Below are 22274 nucleotides of genomic sequence, written 5' to 3'. Positions count from 1 at the left end.
ATACTCTCTGCGCAACAAAACTTCCGACACAGACCGTGGGGTTAAAACCTGCAAAAGTACTCTACTAGACGCTGTGAACAAGCGATTCGGTGGCATTCTCTCTGAGCCTCTTTACTGTGTCGCCACCATGCTGGATGCTAGGTACAAGGACCGCTACTTCGATGCAGACAAGAACAGGGTTTACGTGAAATGTTACACAGTTGGACAAGATGGAAACGGACACAGTGACACTGCACACTGAAGAAGAGGACCCACGACAGAAGAGGCCACAAACAGACAGAGCTGAAACGTCACTGCTTGACATGTATGATGAAATCCTGGTTGAGAATTAAACGACTGAACAAATTAACAAAACAGCAAGTAAGTGAAAATAGGTTTTGATTATGTTTTACTGGTAATGGGGACATACGCAAATGTCAACAAAATAACCTTTTGGTGTGTGTGAGAGAGACACTTAATTTAAAAAAAAATATCTGTTACTACATCGGCCAACATTTGCCAATGTTGATCTATGCCTAATGAACATTTGGAATGCAAGAATAATAGAGGACCCCCCCCCCCCTTCTCATTATTTGCAGAACCTACTATTCCCCTCCACTTGGATACTGGAGAAGTAACAAGCACCGTTTCCCCATCCTAGCTAAAGCTGTGCGCAAGTATCTTGGTGCTCCCTGTACTAGTGTGGCCAGTGAGCACCTTTTCAGTGCAGCTTCACACATTGTAGACGAAAAAAGAAACAGACTTTCTCGTGACAAAGCCGAGCTGGTCCTCTTTGTGAAGAAAAACCTCCACCAAATGTTAAAATTGTAAATGGGCAGTCATATTGTAACCCAGCCACCTAGAGTCACTGGAAAAATGTTTACTAAGCCCAATGACTTTTCTGTTTATTCATGGCTGGTATAGGTCAAGATTTGTATTTTATTTAAAACAAAGTAGTTTTTAGTTTTTTTATTTCCTAAATGAAAGATGTGTTGTAAATTTGCTCTCATTTTACTAGTCAAGTCAGTTGAGCACATTTTAAAAGTTGGTTGGCATGCTTGTGTTGTGTATTATCTTACAGCGGGAATCCCAAATCAATCATTACCGATCAAGCAGGGTTCCATACTTACTGTATCCTTATCCAACGTGTGTGTCCAACACCATAAACCCCCACTGTTCCCAACAAACATGTAGGTAGATCCATTCTCACATGCTTGTTTGTTCTCTCATCACGTGACACCTTGGAACAACAGCTTCAACATCAGGCTACAATAACAAGCGCCCTCAGTTCTCCAGTCCAAGACATGCCCCTAGAGAGTCCAGATAAATGTTACTCCTAGGCAAAGGCCTAGGGTCAGCTTTCACTGCCTTAATCCAAGCCCTTGGGGGCTATTAGAAATACTGTTCCTAGAGTCTAGACAAGAGATTGGGGGTAAAGTCTAGCCAACCTATATATGAGGGAAAAATTACCTACACTAGAAATGTATGCCCAAAAGGCCCCTAGCATCTATCCCCTTGGAACTTGTCTATATAGAATCTCATAAATAGTGAGAGAGTGAGAACCAAAAGACAAGGGGCCAGTCTATGGTCCTCCATTTTACAGCCCTGCTACACTAGATCTATCGGAGCATGGCATTGCCATCAGTCATTTAGGGAATGCTTCCTTTGAAATCAATGAAAGCTGCTATGTTGCCCGCCTCGTGTCACATCCAATGGTAGCGTCAAAGTGCAAGAATTGCTGAGGTTCAATTCTCCATGCACATTCATTCTATCTTGTGAATAGAAAAAATTAGAAAATAGTTGATTTTGGTTGGTTTCTGGTGTAGCAGGTAGAACTTCACATTGACACAATACTGATGGCAATGTGTGTAGTGCAGGCCCCCAGTGTCCGGTCTGGAACGTCAAGTGATGAGTTCTGCTGGTGGGCTACTGTGTAGAAACCTAGCGGTGCCAAAATCCCATTGTCTTCCCTCGAAAGCCTATGTAAAATAGATATTTTTTTCTGTATGGCGTTTTGAGCTCCAAAATCTGTTTATCAAGATCGATCCCCACGGATGAGGCTCGCACCCTCATGCACGCTCTTTGTGCATAACTCGGGCTGGATGAAAACGACTACATCAACCATGATCCTTTGCTAGTTACGGCCACTTTCAATATGATCCTTAGCAATTGTTTGGTGCCATTCAGCCTCAAATCATCAATATGGCGCGTTTCATATTCAAATACTTCCAGCTTCATGTGCCATCGGGACATTTCTATAGGAATACGTGGATGACGTCAGCGCTACTATCTTCTGGTTTTAATGTCTATGGTGTAGCGTAGCTGGCTTGTTAGCTAAGGTCTTCTGTGAGGCGCTGGATGCGTTCCAGCCCATCTTTACACAGTTGGACTGTGCATATCATAAGACCGCTATATCATTAATGTGGTTCTTGAGATGTTAAAACACTACTCCAGGCATCGTTAGAATTTGCACAGCGCGACGGCCTGGAACGCGACCTGTACCTTACTCTTCCCTGGAGCTGAGCCAGTAAGAGAAGACACTGACTGATATGATCGTGCTGTGACCCTGGTCCCTGCCGGAACCTGCTCTGCACAGCACAAAAATGGTCACGGGACTGTCACTGTGAGAGCTAGCTAATATAATTGGCACACACGCTGCAACTGGCTGTGAACGAAGGTGTTTTGGCCCAACGCAGCATATCTGAGAAAGTGGCAACAGGTAAGGAAGATAGTGGGTCATTTTAAAACACACAGCTAGCATACAGCCACCTGCAAGCAATACAGGACCAGCTTGGAGTGAAAACAAAAAGGCTTAAGCAAGACGTTTCCACCAGATTGAACAGTACTTTTTACATGATGGAGAGCATGCTGGAACAAAAACGAGTGCTTGCCGTGTACGTAGCTGACTGAGTTACCTGCAACAATCAGCACAAACCAGTGGACTCTCATTGAAAACATGAACACACTCCTAGCTCCATTCGAACAACTGACTCGAGAAAGAAGCTCTTCAACTGCGTCTGCAGCAGACGTGATACTCTCTGCGCAACAAAACTTCCGACACAGACCGTGGGGTTAAAACCTGCAAAAGTACTCTACTAGACGCTGTGAACAAGCGATTCGGTGGCATTCTCTCTGAGCCTCTTTACTGTGTCGCCACCATGCTGGATGCTAGGTACAAGGACCGCTACTTCGATGCAGACAAGAACAGGGTTTACGTGAAATGTTACACAGTTGGACAAGATGGAAACGGACACAGTGACACTGCACACTGAAGAAGAGGACCCACGACAGAAGAGGCCACAAACAGACAGAGCTGAAACGTCACTGCTTGACATGTATGATGAAATCCTGGTTGAGAATTAAACGACTGAACAAATTAACAAAACAGCAAGTAAGTGAAAATAGGTTTTGATTATGTTTTACTGGTAATGGGGACATACGCAAATGTCAACAAAATAACTTTTTGGTGTGTGTGAGAGAGACACTTAATTTAAAAAAAAATATCTGTTACTACATCGGCCAACATTTGCCAATGTTGATCTATGCCTAATGAACATTTGGAATGCAAGAATAATAGAGGACCCCCCCCCCCCTTCTCATTATTTGCAGAACCTACTATTCCCCTCCACTTGGATACTGGAGAAGTAACAAGCACCGTTTCCCCATCCTAGCTAAAGCTGTGCGCAAGTATCTTGGTGCTCCCTGTACTAGTGTGGCCAGTGAGCACCTTTTCAGTGCAGCTTCACACATTGTAGACGAAAAAAGAAACAGACTTTCTCGTGACAAAGCCGAGCTGGTCCTCTTTGTGAAGAAAAACCTCCACCAAATGTTAAAATTGTAAATGGGCAGTCATATTGTAACCCAGCCACCTAGAGTCACTGGAAAAATGTTTACTAAGCCCAATGACTTTTCTGTTTATTCATGGCTGGTATAGGTCAAGATTTGTATTTTATTTAAAACAAAGTAGTTTTTAGTTTTTTTATTTCCTAAATGAAAGATGTGTTGTAAATTTGCTCTCATTTTACTAGTCAAGTCAGTTGAGCACATTTTAAAAGTTGGTTGGCATGCTTGTGTTGTGTATTATCTTACAGCGGGAATCCCAAATCAATCATTACCGATCAAGCAGGGTTCCATACTTACTGTATCCTTATCCAACGTGTGTGTCCAACACCATAAACCCCCACTGTTCCCAACAAACATGTAGGTAGATCCATTCTCACATGCTTGTTTGTTCTCTCATCACGTGACACCTTGGAACAACAGCTTCAACATCAGGCTACAATAACAAGCGCCCTCAGTTCTCCAGTCCAAGACATGCCCCTAGAGAGTCCAGATAAATGTTACTCCTAGGCAAAGGCCTAGGGTCAGCTTTCACTGCCTTAATCCAAGCCCTTGGGGGCTATTAGAAATACTGTTCCTAGAGTCTAGACAAGAGATTGGGGGTAAAGTCTAGCCAACCTATATATGAGGGAAAAATTACCTACACTAGAAATGTATGCCCAAAAGGCCCCTAGCATCTATCCCCTTGGAACTTGTCTATATAGAATCTCATAAATAGTGAGAGAGTGAGAACCAAAAGACAAGGGGCCAGTCTATGGTCCTCCATTTTACAGCCCTGCTACACTAGATCTATCGGAGCATGGCATTGCCATCAGTCATTTAGGGAATGCTTCCTTTGAAATCAATGAAAGCTGCTATGTTGCCCGCCTCGTGTCACATCCAATGGTAGCGTCAAAGTGCAAGAATTGCTGAGGTTCAATTCTCCATGCACATTCATTCTATCTTGTGAATAGAAAAAATTAGAAAATAGTTGATTTTGGTTGGTTTCTGGTGTAGCAGGTAGAACTTCACATTGACACAATACTGATGGCAATGTGTGTAGTGCAGGCCCCCAGTGTCCGGTCTGGAACGTCAAGTGATGAGTTCTGCTGGTGGGCTACTGTGTAGAAACCTAGCGGTGCCAAAATCCCATTGTCTTCCCTCGAAAGCCTATGTAAAATAGATATTTTTTTCTGTATGGCGTTTTGAGCTCCAAAATCTGTTTATCAAGATCGATCCCCACGGATGAGGCTCGCACCCTCATGCACGCTCTTTGTGCATAACTCGGGCTGGATGAAAACGACTACATCAACCATGATCCTTTGCTAGTTACGGCCACTTTCAATATGATCCTTAGCAATTGTTTGGTGCCATTCAGCCTCAAATCATCAATATGGCGCGTTTCATATTCAAATACTTCCAGCTTCATGTGCCATCGGGACATTTCTATAGGAATACGTGGATGACGTCAGCGCTACTATCTTCTGGTTTTAATGTCTATGGTGTAGCGTAGCTGGCTTGTTAGCTAAGGTCTTCTGTGAGGCGCTGGATGCGTTCCAGCCCATCTTTACACAGTTGGACTGTGCATATCATAAGACCGCTATATCATTAATGTGGTTCTTGAGATGTTAAAACACTACTCCAGGCATCGTTAGAATTTGCACAGCGCGACGGCCTGGAACGCGACCTGTACCTTACTCTTCCCTGGAGCTGAGCCAGTAAGAGAAGACACTGACTGATATGATCGTGCTGTGACCCTGGTCCCTGCCGGAACCTGCTCTGCACAGCACAAAAATGGTCACGGGACTGTCACTGTGAGAGCTAGCTAATATAATGGGACAGTCCTCTGTTTAAATGCTCCAGTAGTTTAATTAGAAGCGTTCATTTATTTTAACCACAGAGGAGAAGGCCTGACGAAGACCCTTTTTGTGGTCAAATCTTTGCTAGTAAGTAAAACCATGGGAGAATTTAGCCCTTAGGTTAAACCGCGAGCAGGTGTTTGATTTTTTTTTTTTTTTAATTCAACCCTTTTTTGCACTACTTTCGAACTAGCAGCAGTGTTTCCCTAGCCTAGCTCTGTTTTAAAATGGTGAATGTGAGGAACAGATAGTGTTTTTGCAGAGCAGAAAACCGTTTGTGGCAGAGATGGTAGGAATGATAACAGCAACAGAGACAGGAATGGCATGGCATGGCGTGCTTTACAAAGATCACCAACTGTCATGCAGTACTCAGCACAGAGACTACACAGCAGGGCGCAGTGCTACTAGTGTAGCCAAAGCCTTTGTTTTCCCACACTATCCACTGTGTATGTTTGTGTGTGTGTATGGTGTTTGGGGTTTGTACTTGACAGAAAGGGCAACTTCCCATGCTTGAGCCTGTGTGAGTGTGCACGAAGTTCATCAGCGGTTTCTAAAGCTTAAGTTTCCAAAACAAAGCAGACCACTACAGGCAAGCGATTATCCATTCAGCCCCCCTCCCTCTACCGCTGTACTCCTGTTGGCCCTTCACAGGTCTGTGGTATCTTGCTAGCGGTGTTACACATCGTAGGCCGTAATACAGGCCAAACTACAACACGAGATCAAGGCAGTGTGGACTGTGGAGATATGGTGTGAGTTAGGCTACACTAGTAGCCTACGAGACAGAGTCTGGTTAGAATGAACGTTAAGTGACTTCTCTGACCACAACTGGCCACACATTCTCTGCCTCCAATCTCACTGCAGTCAACTGCCAAATAGGCTAATAAGCTAAAAGAAAACTGCCATATATAAGTATTTGAGTGTCATGTCACGCGTATAATAGGATTAAATCTGACGCACAAGCCTAGATGAAGGAGTAGGTGGCCTATAGGCTATTAACTACTGGTGAGTTAGCCACTGCACGTCTCCAATCTGAGCTCAGAAAACAGTAAGCCATAATCAGGGTCATATTCACCAGGCACCGAACTGAAAAAAAACCTTACTGAAACAGGAAGGGACTACCAGAATGTATCCAATAAGAAACACTTTACAAAAGCAAACTGTTTTGCCGTAATGAATATGACCCAGAAAAATCAGCTCCACAAGAGTAAAAGATACAAAAACAACAGAGGTCCCTCAGACAGGCACAGGTAATTATTCTCAACAACAACCGTATCCACAGACACACAGACATGAATAAAGGCAGACATGAACATGGTACACAAACACACATGTACATGCACAGCATGAATTCAGACAAGAATAAACAGTACAATGACAGACATAAAATGTCTGCTGCCTGCAAATGAATACAATAAGCCTCAGCCTGTTTCCCTGATGAATCTAATTGAGGCAGTACAGTGCTCTGCTCATACAGAATGTTGAGTGCAGAGTCCAGCTATCCTCTTGACCTGAGAGAGAGAGCAGTGAACAAATACAACACCTTTACAAGGAATTAGAATATATTCTCAGAGCGGCACGTGCATGCATATGTGTATGGGCGCACATATTCAAACACATACATGCACACACACCAAGGCAGAATCTCACAAACAGGTTGTCATAAACAGGCTTAGGTCTATGTTCTCACAAACATTTTGAAAACCACTACATGAAGAGACTACACTTCTGAAAACCACTACACGAGTGATACTTCGTCCCAATGTGTTGTGCAACTCCAGCCAACTGGCAGGAGTCTGGAAAGATAAATTGTGTAATCATCGTGTGGAGAACTGACCCCACAAGAGCCAGAGAGCCATCATTCACTCTCTGTTCTAGCCCTGACCATCTCTAATCAGTAGGCTAATCCAACGGAAGAAACCTCAGCAGCACTGATGTGAAATGATTCAATTATGTGTACTGCAGTCAGAGGGAGTGCTGATGTGTGCGTGTGGGGGGGGGGTAGGAAAGGGGCGCTGCTGTTTTAGAGTGCTGATGTGGGGGGGTAGGAAAGGGGCGCTGCTGTTTTAGAGTGCTGATGTGGGGGAGCAGGGAAGGGGCGCTGCTGTTTTAGAGTGCTGATGTGGGGGAGTAGAAGAGGGGCGGTGCTGTTTTAGAGTGCTGATGTGGGGGAGAGGGGCGGTGCTGTTTTAGAGTGCTGATGTGGGGGAGTAGGAAAGGGGCGCTGCTGTTTTAGAGTGCTGATGTGGGGGAGAGGGGCGGTGCTGTTTTAGAGTGCTGATGTGGGGGAGTAGGAAAGGGGCGGTGCTGTTTTAGAGTGCTGATGTGGGGGAGCAGGGCGGGGGGCGGTGTTGTTTTAGAGTGCTGATGAGGGGGAGAGGGGCGGTGCTGTTTTAGAGTGCTGATGTGGGGGAGTAGGAAAGGGGCGCTGCTGTTTTAGAGTGCTGATGTGGGGGAGCAGGGAAGGGGCGCTGCTGTTTTAGAGTGCTGATGTGGGGGAGTAGAAGAGGGGCGGTGCTGTTTTAGAGTGCTGATGTGGGGGAGCAGGCAAGGGGCGGTGCTGTTTTAGAGTGCTGATGAGGGGGAGCAGGAGGGGCGCTGCTGTTTTAGAGTGCTGATGTGGGGGAGTAGAAGAGGGGCGGTGCTGTTTTAGAGTGCTGATGTGGGGGAGAGGGGCGGTGCTGTTTTAGAGTGCTGATGTGGGGGAGTAGGAAAGGGGCGGTGCTGTTTTAGAGTGCTGATGTGGGGGAGCAGGGCGGGGGGCGGTGTTGTTTTAGAGTGCTGATGAGGGGGAGCAGGAGGGGCGTGCTGTTTTAGAGTGCTGATGTGGGGGAGTAGGAAAGGGGCGGTGCTGTTTTAGAGTGCTGATGTGGGGGAGCAGGAAAGGGGCGGTGTTGTTTTAGAGTGCTGATGTGGGGGAGTAGGAAAGGGGCGGTGCTGTTTTAGAGTGCTGATGTGGGGGAGTAGGAAAGGGGCGGTGTTGTTTTAGAGTGCTGATGTGGGGGAGTAGGAAAGGGGCGGTGTTGTTTTAGAGTGCTGATGTGGGGGAGTAGGAAAGGGGCGGTGTTGTTTTAGAGTGCTGATGTGGGGGAGTAGGAAAGGGGCGGTGCTGTTTTAGAGTGCTGATGTGGGGGAGTAGGAAAGGGGCGGTGCTGTTTTAGAGTGCTGATGTGGGGGAGTAGGAAAGGGGCGGTGCTGTTTTAGAGTGCTGATGTGATGGACACAACTAGACCATATTTCACACACTTGCATGATCATAACTCACAAAGACAATGTTTATCATTGAGGAATGCAAGCTCAATAACAATTATTTTGAATCTATATGCCATGAATGTATTTGGCATGCTTACTTCATAACAAAGAAATGCTCTAAGGACCACTGGTCAGGACCCATTTTGCGCACACATTTTCCAGCAGAGGGTAGTACTGGAAGAGAGCAAGCAGACCCTTTCCAGAGCTTTTTAATTAAAAGTCAGTGTCCTTGAATTTGACTTTGTTGGTGTTGATACATGAGAGGATGGTTGCCAGCAAATATTTTAGAGGTAGCCATTTGCCCTGCGGTCTGAATTGGACCCAGCCATGGGACTGTGTCAGTAAACATGACAGTGCTGGTGCAAGAAGCAGCAATGCGTAGAACTGAGGACTGCAGCAGTGATCACCTCTAAATGCAGGTGTTCATTGAAGAGCTATGTTGCTGCAATCCACACCAGTTCCATAGATTGCAGGTATATTCAATCATCTCCATCAAACAGGGGCATTGGGTTTTGTAGTTGATCCGTGCTGAAGAATGTTAGGGGATCAGTGTAATAGTGTGCACTTTATTACAGGTAACTACTGTACTGTAACGTTATAACGCTACTGAACAAGCTAGCTATTTGGTTGGAATTGTATAATTAATTGCATTGCAAGAGAGTTTTCTATCTAGGTAACAAAATAAGGTGGAGAATAAGAATTATGAACCATACATCTAATGTAACGTATAGTATGGCTCGCTGAGTTACATTAGGTCAAGCAATACTTGTAAAACACGCTAAATAGCTCAAACGCTTGACATTCAATGTCTCAAAAAACTGTTCATTCACTGTCACACACTGTAAACCCCATTAGATGCAACCCCCCAGCAATATTAGCAGACTAACGTCGGCTAACCGCTAACATTAGGAGTTCATGCTACGTTATTTGTTATACTCGCTAGCTGACATTTCATTAGTAATGATTACTAGCTGTGTGTGTTATAAAAACGAAGCTCTATCAAGAGTATTCCTCTCTAGGCAGTTAGCTAGCTAGCGTAATTTAGAAGCGCGAGCACCCCCAAAAAATTTGGACAGCTAGCTAGCGCGAGCTAGCCATTTACCTCATACTGGATGTATTGTTTTCTCCATTCAGGGGTGATGTGCGCCGAAAGGTGCTCCGTGAATTTCATCCTTCCTCAGTGGTTCCCCTCCGGGGTTTCGACGTTGAAATACTTGCTGTCAGATGACTTTCTTTGCGATGGATGATATCATTCAGCTAGCCAGCCAGCTAAAATAAAACCAGCGAGGACAGTTTGATAGAGAATCACCACTTAGCAATGTTTGTCATCCAGATTATGACTGCTCCTCGGTCGAAGATCCCCTTTTCTCCGTCTCACATTATGGTCGGAGAACGTATGACAGCCACGAAATATTACTTCAAGAAAATGCTCCTCTCCGCCTTTATCTTAACTAGCTACGTTGTCACTATAATAACATGTTGTTTCGCCTTTGATTATTACTTGGACTACATTGCTTCTGAGGTAACAGCCCCTACCTAGCCTCTTGTGCTGTGAGGTCGTTGAGTCGCCATCGTTGGGCAGAAAGTGACGTGGTTGTGTCGTCACTCTTCATAGAATACACAACAGCAAGTGGATTTTAAATTCTCACCGCCCCCTTCATTTGGAAAACGGCAAGAGCATGTGCCTTACCCACAATTTCTACTCTAAACCACTGGTTTCACAAACTAAAGTCCAAACCCCTGCCAGACGGTCAGACCTATCATACATTTGCTTTGTGGACATCAGTGTCTCCTAGAGCAGTGTTTATTTATCAACAGACTATGAGTCAGAGCTTGATTGGCCCCAAGAAGGTCAGGCACCAAGGTGAGCTCAGACTGTTCATTGGTTTTGCAACCAACATAAAAAGGCACAAATCGTTACGTGATGTAGTCACTAGATGGCCATGTTAAAATTAGGACCAATGTAGTGATTGAGGGGAAAGAGTAGGAATTGAACCAAAAATCCTGCACAGGGCAAATGCACTACCACCTGTGCTAATAAGGTACAGAGTAGGCTATGCTCAGTGCTTGATTTGGGCAGGAGCTCACAGGAGCTGAGTAGGCCTACAGGCACCTCAGATGTTCTACTACTTCAGCTCCTGAAAAAAAAGAAGATTTAATGTCGCTCAGTTAAGTATAGAGTCAAGTCATCATGGAATTTTGTTAAATATATATATTTTTAAATGTAACCTTTATTTAACTAGGCAAGTCAGTTAAGAACAACCTCTGCCAAAAGAGGTTGCTCAGGCAGGTTTAACTTTAAAAAAATAGATGTGCCTCCACCTCTTTCTAAAAATGTAATTTAACTGTATACAAGAATATTAATATGTATGAATAGTGTGTAAATTGTATTTTTGTTGTCTTTTGGTGTCTTTCCAATATATAACTTATTTATTTATTTAATTATAATTTGTTTAATGTTTCATTTATATATACGTTATTTTATTTTTTATTCTATACAGTACCAGTCAAAAGTTTGGACACACCTACTCATTCAAAGGGGTTTCTTTATTTTTACTATTTTCTACTTTGAAGAATAATAGTGAAGACATCACAACTATGAAATAACACATATGGAATCATGTAGTATCCAAAAAAGTGTTAAACAAATCAAAATATATTCTATATTTGAGATTCTTCAAAGTAGCCACCCATTGCCTTGATGATAGCTTTGCACACGCTTGGCATTCTGTCAACCAGCTTCATGAGGTAGTCACCTGGAATGCATTTCAATTAACAGGTGTGCCTTGTTAAAAGTTTGTTTGTGGAATTTCTTTCCTTCTTAATGCGTTTGAGCCAATCAGTTGTGTTGTGACAAGGTAGGGGTGGTATACAAAAGATGGTCTTTTACCAAATAGGGCTAAGTCCATATTATGGCAAGGACAGCTAAAATAAGCAAGAGAAACGACAGGCCATCATTACTTTAAGATTTGAAGCTCAGTCAATCCGAAAGATTTCAAGATTCTTCAAGTACAGTCGCAAAAACCATCAAGCACTATGATGAAACTGGCTCTCATGAGGACCGCCACAGGGAAGGAAAACCCAGAGTTACCTCTGCTGCAGAGGATAAGTTCATTAGAGTTACCAGCCTTAGAAATTGCAGCCCAAATAAATTCTTCACAGAGTTCAAGTAACAGACAAAGAAAAGAAACTGCAACTTAAAATCTTAACCGTCATTTGGATTGAAGGGCACATCATCAACTGTTCAGAGGAGACTGCGTGAATCAGGCCTTCATGGTCAAAATGCTGTAAAGAAACCACTACTAAAGAACACCAACTACAAGAAGAGACTTTCTTGGGCCAAGAAACACCAGCAATGGACAACTACTGGAAATCTGTCCTTTGGTCTGATGAGTCCAAATTTGAGATTTTTAGTTCCAACCACCGTGTCTTTGTGAGATGCAGAGTAGGTGAATGGATGATCTCCGCATGTGTAGTTCCCACCGTGAAGAATGGAGGAGGTGGGATGGTGTGGGGGTGCTTTGCTGGTGACACTGTCTGTGATTTATTTAGAATTCAAGGCACGCTTAACCAGCATGGCTACCACAGCATTCAGCAGCAATACACCATCCCATCTGGTTTGCGCTTAGTGGGACTATCATTTGCTTTTCAACAGGTCAACGACCCAACAAACCTTCAAGCTATGTAAGGGCTATTTGACCAAGAAGGAAAGTGATGGCGTGCTGAATCAGATGACCTGGCCTCCACCCAATTGAGATGGTTTGTGATGAGTTGGACCGCAGAGTGAAAAAAAAAAGCAGCCAAAAGTGCTCAGCACACGTGGGAACTGCTTCAACACTGTTGGAAAAACATTCCAGGTGAAACTGGTTGAGAGAATGCCAAGAGTGTGCAACGCTGTCAACAAGGCAAAGGGTGACTATTTTGAAGAATCTCAAATAAAATATATATTTAAGTGTTTAACACTTTTTTTGGTTACTACATGATTACATGTGTTATTTCATAGTTGTGATGTCTTCACTATTATTCTACAATGTAGAAAATAGTAAAAATAAAGAAAACCCTTGAATAAGTAGGTGTGTCCAAACTTTTGACTGGTACTGTACACACATAAAAAAATGTTTGTCCTTGTCTATAACTGTTCTGTACTTTGTCATGTGTTTGTAAGTTTTATGTGGACCCCAATAAGAGTAGCTGCTGTATGTGCAGGAGCTAATGGAGATCCTAATGAACTAAACTCCTCTTCTTCTTTCAGAAAATTAACCGAAAAATGAGTGGAGCTCCTGCACCTAAATATAAACAGTACTGGGCCGGAACTCACAATGAGTACCGGAAGCTATTTCAGTCCAAGTCACGCACTGGCTATGCATACATACAGGGAGGCTACACTATTCCCACTCTCTCAAGACACGGCCCGCACACAACCCCAATGAGAGACCAACAAAATGAGAGACCACAGGGATGATCTCAGTGCTGCCTGTAACATAGCGATTGAGGGGAAGAGCTAGAGTAGGACCTCAACCAATAACTTTGCATATACAGGGCAAAAGAGCTCCAGACCTCCTCTTGGCAGAGGTGGTAGTGCACTCAAATGGAGGGAGGTGACACCATAACATACATAAAATATGTACAGATTTAAAGAGCAAGTACATTAACTAATTTCTCTTAATTTTGGGTTTAAGGTTAGGTCACCATTATATGGGGAACTACTCTATCATGAGCATCGTATGTCAGGATACATGTGTTACTGTAAGGTGGTAACCTAATGTGAGAGGGTACTAACCATCATTTCAGTCTCTGTTCCCAGGGGACCGTAATTATTGGGGAACAATTCAATAGTATAAAATCACTCCTCAGACATGTTCATGTCAGAGCATTTTGTACCTGAAGGTCATGTGTAGTATGTGCAGTGTTGTTGCTGTGTAAGCTTATTTCTGTGAGAGAAACTACAGTGACCAGCAACTACTGTGAATAATTGTTTAGGGTGTGGACAAGGATTTGTTTTTATATTTTGGCTTAAAGAAAACACTCCAAGCTATACTTGAATGTCATAAACTAGATAGAAAGTATGTATAAATCAGCGGACGCTGGTGGGAGGAGCTATAGGAGGATGGGCTCATTGTAATGGCTGGAATGGAATTATTAGAATGGAGTCAAATGTGATTTCTATATCTTTTGTGTGTTTGATACTGTTCCATTTATTCCATTCCAGTTTTTACAACGAGCCCGTCCTCCTATAGCTCCTCTTACCAGCCTCCACTGGTAGAAATGATAATGGACCTATGTATTTAAGTAACAAGGACCAAGGGGGTGTGGTATATGGCCAATATACCATGGCTAAGGGCTATTCTTATTAACGACGCAACGCTGAGTACCTGGATACAGCCCTTAGCCGTGGTATATTGGCGATGTACCACAAAACCCAGAGGTGCCTTATTGCTATTATGAACTGGTTACCAATGTAGAGCAGTAAAAATAAATGTTTTGTCATACGCGTTGTATACGTTCTGATATACCACAGCTTTCAGTCAATCAGCATTCAGGGCTCGAAGCACCCAGTTTATCATTTCAAATAACTGCCCTTTTTCTGTCGCGCAAATCGCTTTTGAGAAACAAATATTCATAAAATAATCTGTGCAGCCCTCTGTTGAATTAAAAAATACCCACTGATCTGAGATCATGGGATTTTTGTTTTGCTTTAAAGGCACAGTGCAGTTAATTTTCTTGTGTTTTATATGTATTTCTACACTATGAGATAGAAATAATACTTTGAAATTGTGAAAATGATGATAATTCCCCTTTAGTGTAAGAGCTGTTTGAAAAGACCACCTGAATTTTCAGTCTGTTTTGGTGGGATAGAGTTTTGGCCTGCCTGCCTGGTGACATCGCCAGGTGGTAAATTAGTTAATAGAAAAATAAGAAAGAGAGTTACAAACCTCTATGCCAATAACAGCTAGTTTTCGGTTTCCCCCACTCAAACCACTCCCAGACAGTCCTAGCAAAATTCTTGCTTGAGAAATTGCTCTTTGCTAAGAAGCTATTTTTGTTTCTTTTTGACCATTTTAATTGAAACAATCACAGCAAGGTACTTAATTGTTTCCCATAAATTATTTGATATTGAGATTAAAATGGCTGCATTGGACCTTTATTAACCCCTGGGTGTGGGCCAGTGTTCTGAGAAGGTTTGTTTACATCTTACACTAACACCGGGTCAGGCCTGTTTTCTGTCTTCCAGCACATACAAAATCTAAATTCAACCCCTCCATGCTACATTGTTTCATTGACTGAGTTGCAGTAATCTCCAGTCTTCACTGTTTCAGCCTGAACAACATGAATTAGACTGTAACTCTTATTTGTCAACCCATTTACATACTTCTTTGGCATGACAATGAACACAGAGAGGGCTTGGTTAAAGCACACAGACGAAACCAGCAAGCTTTTTGAGAGGCTCTTTCATCTGTCATATTTACCATTGAAATATCCAAATAACTCTTTATATAGGTGAACTGAACACAAAACAGGAACTTTAAGTTTTTCTTGTGACAACAGCGCCCTCAAGTGTGAATATCAGATAAAGGCCTAGAGCGTAATTTCACCAAACGGTACCCATAGGTACAGGCAGCTACCCTCATGGTGGCTTGGTTATATAGTTTATTACAACAAGGTCTGGTGTTTGAATGAAAGTGAATAATGGTATGAAATAACATATCATTGAAGTATATGGCACTGGTTGTATCATGTATTGAAAGTAGATTTGAATGGGAAATGATGCATGTCTCCCTGGGCTCGGCTCTGGCTGCATGTAAAGAAGATTAATACTTCTTTAATGTCTAAATGAAGAGAAAAAGACAAGTTTCGGTGCGGGCAGCGTCATTCTCTGTAATTCTCTTAAATCATACTTTTTTGGTAAATGTTTAGATTTCCTTGTAAGGATTCAAAGTGCTGTTATCAATAGGACATCTAGTACTGACCCCCTAAGAGGTTGGTTTGCATGCTAACCCTATATGAAAGAGTGACAAGATCTCACAAAGCTACAGGGCTTTCAGAAAGTATTCACACCCCTTGACTTTTTCCACATTTTGTAGTGTTACAGTCTGAATTTAAAATGGATTGAATTGAGATGTCGTGTCACTGGCCGAAACTCAAAATCCCATAATGTCAAAGTGGAATTAGGTTTTTAGACATTTTTACAAGGTGAAATGTCTTGAGTCATTAAAAATTCAACCTGTTTGTTATGGCAAGCATAAATACGTTCAGGAATAAACATTTGCTTAACTAGTCACATAATATGGTGCATAGACTGTGTGAAATAATAGTGTTTAACATGATTTTTGAATGACTCTGCACCCCACACATACAAGTATCTGTAAAGTCCCTCAGTCAAGCATTGAATTTCAAACACATATTCCACCACAAAGACCATGGGGGTTTTCCAATGCCTTGCAAAGAAAGGCACCTATTGGTAGATGGGTAAAAATAAAATAAAAAGCAGACATTGAATATCCCTTTGAGCATGGTGAAGTTATTAATGACACTCTGGATGGTGTATCAATACACCCATTTGCCGGAGAGTAAGGAAACCGATCAGGGATTTCACCATGAGGCCAATGGTGACTTCAACGGAAACAGAACGGAAAACAGGCAAAACCCTAGAGGAAAACCTGGTCTGCTTTCCAACAGACACTGGGAGACAAATTCATCTTTCAGCAGGACAATAACCTAAAACACAAGACTAAATATACACTGGAGTTGCTTACCAAGATGACATTGAATATTCCTGACTTGAAAATGGCTTTCTAGCTATGATCAACAACTAACTTGACAGAGCTTGAAGAATTCAAAAAATTATAATATGCAAATCTTTGTACAATCCAGGTGTGCATAGCTCTTAGGGACTTCAGAGAGACTCTCATCTGTTATCTCTGCCAAAGGTGATTCTAACATGCATTGACTCAGGGTGTATATCCTGTTGGCCATGAAAATGAGTGAATATGCTGCAAAAGTCAGCTCCACTCCTGTTGTGTAAAACTGGTACTGTTATATAACTGTTTAGCAATGGTAATGTGGGTGCTCATTAATCCTATTTCACAGATGTATTATACTCATGTTGAATTGAAATGTGTTTTTCTGCAGTTGGGTCATGGTTTTCCATTATCAACAACAACTCTGGAGCAATTACGGTTAAGTGCCTTGCGCAAGGGCACATTAACAGATTTTTCACCTTGACATTTCGGGATTCGAACTGCCAACCTTTTGTTTACTGGCCCAACGCTCTAACCGCTAGGCTACCTGCCTGCCTGCAATGTGTGCGTGCGTGCGTGCGTGGGTGGGTGGGTGGGTGCGTGCGTCTGTGTATACAGTGCCTTCGGAAAGTATTCAGACCCCTTTACTTTTTAAAATATTTTGATAGGTTACAGTCTTATTCTAAAATGTATTAAATAGTTGTTTTCCCCTCATCAATCTACACACAATAATAACAAAACAAAAACAGGATTTTAGAAATTGTTGCTAATATATAAAAAATACAAAACTGAAATATCACATTTAAATAAGTATTCAGACCCTTTACTCAGTACTTTGTTGAAGCATCTTTGGCAGCAATTACAGCCTTGAGTCTTCTTGGGCATGAAGCTACAAGCTTGGCACACTTGTAGTTGGGGAGTTTCTTCCATTCTTCTCTGTAGATCCTCTCAAGCTCTGTCAGGTTGGATGGGGAACTCTGCTGCACAGCTATTTTCAGGTCTCTCCAGAGATATTCAATCGAGTTCAAGTCCGGGATCTGGCTGGGCCACTAAAAAACAGTCAAAGACATGTCCCGAAGCCACTCCTGTGTTGTCTTGGCTGTGTGGTTAAGGTCATTGTCCTGTTGTAAGGTGAACCTTCACCCCAATCTGAGGTCCTGAGCGCTCTGGAGCAGGTTTTCATCAAGGATCTCTCTGTACTTTGCTCTGTTCATCTTTGCCTCGATTCTGACTAATCTCTCAGTCCCTGCCGCTGAAAAACATCCCCACAGCATGGTGCTGCCACCCCCATACTTCACTGTAGGGATGGTGTCAGGTTTCCTCCAGATGTGATGCTTCGCATTCAGGCCAAGGAGTTTAGTCTTGGTTTCATCAGACCAGAGACTTGTTTCTCTTACTGAGGAGTGGCTTCAGTCTAGCCACTCTACCATAAAGGCCCGATTGATGGAGTACTGCAGAGATGGTTGTCCTTCTGGATGGTTCTCCCATCTCCACAGACGAACTCTAGAGCTCTGTCAAAGTGACCATCAGGTTCTTGGTCACCTCCCTGACGAAGGCCCTTCTCCCCCGATTGTTCAGTTTGGCGGGCAGCTCTAGGAAGAGTCTTGGTGGTTCCAAACTTCTTCTATTTAAGAATGATGGAGGCCACTGTGTTCTTGGGGACTTCAATGCTGCAGAAATGTTTTGGTACCCTTCCCTAGACGTGTGCCTAGACATAATCTTGTCTCTGAGCTCTACGGACAATTCTTTCGACCTCATGGTTTTGTTTTTGCTCTTACATGCACTGATGTGTGGGACCTGATATAGACAGTTGTGTGCCTTTCCAAATCATGTCCAATCAATTTAATTTACCATAGGTAGACTCCAATCAAGTTGTAGAAACATCTCAAGGATGATCAATGGAAACAGGATGCACCTAAGCTCAATTTCGAGTCTCATAGCAAAGGGTCTGAATACTTATGTCAATAAGGCATCTGTTTTTAAAATGTTTAATACATTTCCAAAAATGTAAAAAAAATCTGTTTTCCCTTTGTCATTATGGGGTATTGTGTGTAGATTAAAAAATATATATATATTTTAGAATAAGCCTGTAATGTAACAAAATGTGGAAAAAGTCAAGGGGTCTGAATACTTTCCGAATGCACTGTATATGTGTGTGTGTGTGTGAGAGAGAGAGAGAGAGAGAGAGAGAGAGAGAGAGAGAGAGAGAGAGAGAGAGATCTTAAATACCTCAACACAAAACTTTTTTTCAATAAATATTTATTAGGCATGAGATTAACAACTGTGATTCTAAAAAACAGTGGGCCAAACACACCATGCACAATTTAGGACAGCATTTGAGATTACTCTTGCCTTACAATCACAAAAGAGTTGAGTTTGTTTGGTTTTGATGTAAACATCCACTCAGAGTCGCTCTAAGCAGCCAAAGGGAGACTTGCTAACACCATGATGACGACACTATGGCCGCTCATCGGCTGCTGGTCAAATTCAGCACCACGCGTCGTGGACAGCGCCTCTGTGCCACACCACATAACGTTGGCGTGAAATCACAAATCGTACGTCTCTCTGCAACAGCAACGAACCAGAGTGAAATCTCCATGGGCAATTATATTTATTATGATGACCCAAACGACATTAATTTGGCTACAGATGCAATGCTATAAAATACAACAACAACAAAACAACATCGCGCAAAATAATGGATTATCCGCGTCCATTTGGTGCTGTATGGGCTCGGCTCTTGGCATTCACCGCGTGCCTTAATTGAATGACTTTAAATCAAGGTCCGCCGTGAACACGAGGAGCCGGAGTCTAAATCATGGACAGAGAGAAAAAGGCGTCGTCGGTCTCGATAGGCTAGCCTATCCATAATATTCCATATAACATATTTTCCATACAAGGTGTTGCAGTCAATTAAGGCGATCAAACGGTCAAGAATAATTCCATTGTCTATTCCTGAAACCTCCATCTCCAATTCGAATTAGGATAATGTTTTGCTCCTCAAAAAATAGTTAATTCAGCCTAGACTATCCACAAGGAAAGGACAAATACGCCTACGAGATAATCCACAGCAGCCATTATAAGAGAATCAAAGTGGTCAGGCAAGGCCTTGCATTTTAGTCCTTGCTCTGATTTGGAGGTTGTACAACAATGAAAACGCCTAAAGGTGAAAAGCGGCAGCACATTTGATGTCCTTGCGCGCCTGTAATGCAACATAAACAAACCTGTTATTCCACCATAATATGATGATTACAATAACCCCATAAAAAGACCAAGTAAAGGCCGTTATTCCTCAATCATTAATACAGAGATGGGAAGGGGGATACTTTAGGCCAAACAACAACCACCATAGCCTACAACACCACTAATCGGATATCGAATACAAATATTTCACAATTCTGCAACGCCCTAATACACAGAAAAACGCAAAGAAGAAAATAAATACACCAATTACCTACAGGAGTAAAAATGTAAACCATGTTTTGTTGAAGGGTAACAATGCTAGGCTGTATAAAATAATGTACAAATGCTGTCAAATACCGACCGTGCACAGGTTGTCTATTCTGGAAAGAGAAATAACATCATTTTATTCAAACGCAACCCACAAAAAAAAAAACTGCATCGGTTTTTAACTGCATATAGGCTATTCTTGTCCATGGCGCATTCTATCCTCAGGAATGATCCCCAGTCACATAGCTCGTATCACGTCTGAGTTCGTTTTCAGAATTAAAGGAATTCTGATTCCATGGCGGAATTTAAAAAATAAATATCTGATCTAATAGGCTCCGTCCTCGTTCGGCATTCTTCTTCGGTGATTTGTTTTACTATATTATGTTGGACCAGACGATAGAATAAGGTGGCAATTTCAGCATCCTTTCAGCGCGAGAGGATTACGCGCAGGGCCGGTGACGTCACTATGCAGCCAGACGCTCCAAAATCCCTCTTGTCCTCATCCTGTGCCCTTGAGACTGTTGCGCTTGCAATTTTACCAGCCTTTTCTCAAATAGCTAATACGTCCATCTATATTTCTTTGCACAAGTCAGCAATATTTTCATATGCAGAGTGTGAACATTTGTGTCTATGCTTGGCTTGCACATAACTGCGCATGATGACACATGAAAAAACACCGCGAATCAATTACGTAGGCCTAATTCTACTAGGCCTATTCTCGTCAGATACCCATCCAGCACACACTTTGGGGCCGTTTGCATTAGGCCTATCAGAAATTGTACAAACCTTTAACAGGATATATATAGGAGCCATTCAAATAAACCGTGTGTATAATTCAGTGACAGACATACAGATCTGAGTTTGCCACTAGAGAGCAGTATAACCACACAAAGCACGTTGATTCAAAGAAATCCAGCTACACTGAGAAGGAAGGTTAGATTTGTATCGATTAGGATGGACTGATTAGCTCGGTTTTTGTCATTGCCTTTGACCAGCTCGTGTCCACTCTAAGCACATGATTTGTTTCTCTTCAGATTCTTCAATTCATGCCATAATGAACCTGTCACAATATTCTGTACATTGTGAACTTGATGATCAACAGAATATATGGCCATATAACATAGTGAAACAGACTTGTTATGGACAGAGAGAGACATGCCCCTGATATTCTGCTTATCCTCTTCCTTGCACTTTCAGTTACTAGTTCCCTATGATGGAACCACACCATCTGTTTGGCCTAAAGCCTGCATCAAACCATGTGCCTCTTTGTGGACAGCAGGCTACACCACATCCAAGTCTAGCTTGACAGTATAGAGAGATTGAATGGGTGGCCTTCTAATTAAACTGCTGCAGCCTGGTCTCATAGACTAGATTCCTACTGTGTCATTGACTTGTTTATTGTTCACTCCATGTGTAACTCTGTGTTGTTGTCTGTTCACACTGCTATGCTTTATCTTGGCCAGGTCGCAGTTGTAAATGAGAACTTGTTCTCAACTAGCCTACCTGGTTAAATAAAGGTGAAATAAATAAAATAAAAAATAATAAAAGATGTAACATAGTAAATGTTAAAACGGAACACTCATATAAGTATGATATATTGTTACCTTTGGTATGGTTAAATAAGACAGAAGCTTACTTAAAGCTGCAATATGTAACTTTTTAGGTGACCACATTCACATAGAAATTAGTGCTATAGAGCTGTCATTCTCATTGAAAGCAAATTTAAGAAGCGGTATAGAGTGCATTCGAAAAGTATTCAGACCCGTTTACTTTTTCCACATTTTGTTGTTACGTTACAGCCTTACTCTGAAATTGATTAAAATGTTTTTTTCCCGGGCCTCCCGGGTGGCGCGGTGGTCTAGGGCACTGCATCGCAGTGCTAGCTGCGCCACCAGAGTCTCTGGGTTCGCGCCCAGGCTCTGTCGCAGCCGGCCGCGACCGGGAGGTCCGTGGGGCGACGCACAATTGGGCTAGCGTCGTCCGGGTTAGGGAGGGTTTGGCCGGTAGGGATATCCTTGTCTCATCGCGCTCCAGCGACTCCTGTGGCGGGCCTGGCGCAGTGCGCGCTAACCAAGGGGGCCAGGTGCAAGGTGTTTCCTCCGACACATTGGTGCGGCTGGCTTCCGGGTTGGAGGCGCGCTGTGTTAAAGAAGCAGTGCGGCTTGGTTGGGTTGTGCTT

At 42.7% G+C, this 22274-nt stretch overlaps 1 protein-coding gene across 1 annotated transcript in view; it reads right to left on the bottom strand.

Moving 5' to 3' along the window:
• The window catches only part of LOC129823946 (xenotropic and polytropic retrovirus receptor 1 homolog), a 46527-nt gene extending 35992 nt beyond the window's left edge, over positions 1–10535 (bottom strand). The window contains exon 1 of the mRNA XM_055883079.1: positions 10009–10535. Coding sequence (XP_055739054.1) covers positions 10009–10077 — 69 coding nt within the window. The 5' untranslated portion in view covers positions 10078–10535. The remainder of the gene's footprint in view (positions 1–10008) is intronic.
• Between the last annotated feature and the right edge of the window lie 11739 nt (positions 10536–22274).

Source organism: Salvelinus fontinalis, chromosome 26, assembly GCF_029448725.1.
Source record: "Salvelinus fontinalis isolate EN_2023a chromosome 26, ASM2944872v1, whole genome shotgun sequence".
NCBI lineage: Eukaryota > Metazoa > Chordata > Actinopteri > Salmoniformes > Salmonidae > Salvelinus > Salvelinus fontinalis.
This window is presented reverse-complemented; position numbering and strand designations above follow the sequence as displayed.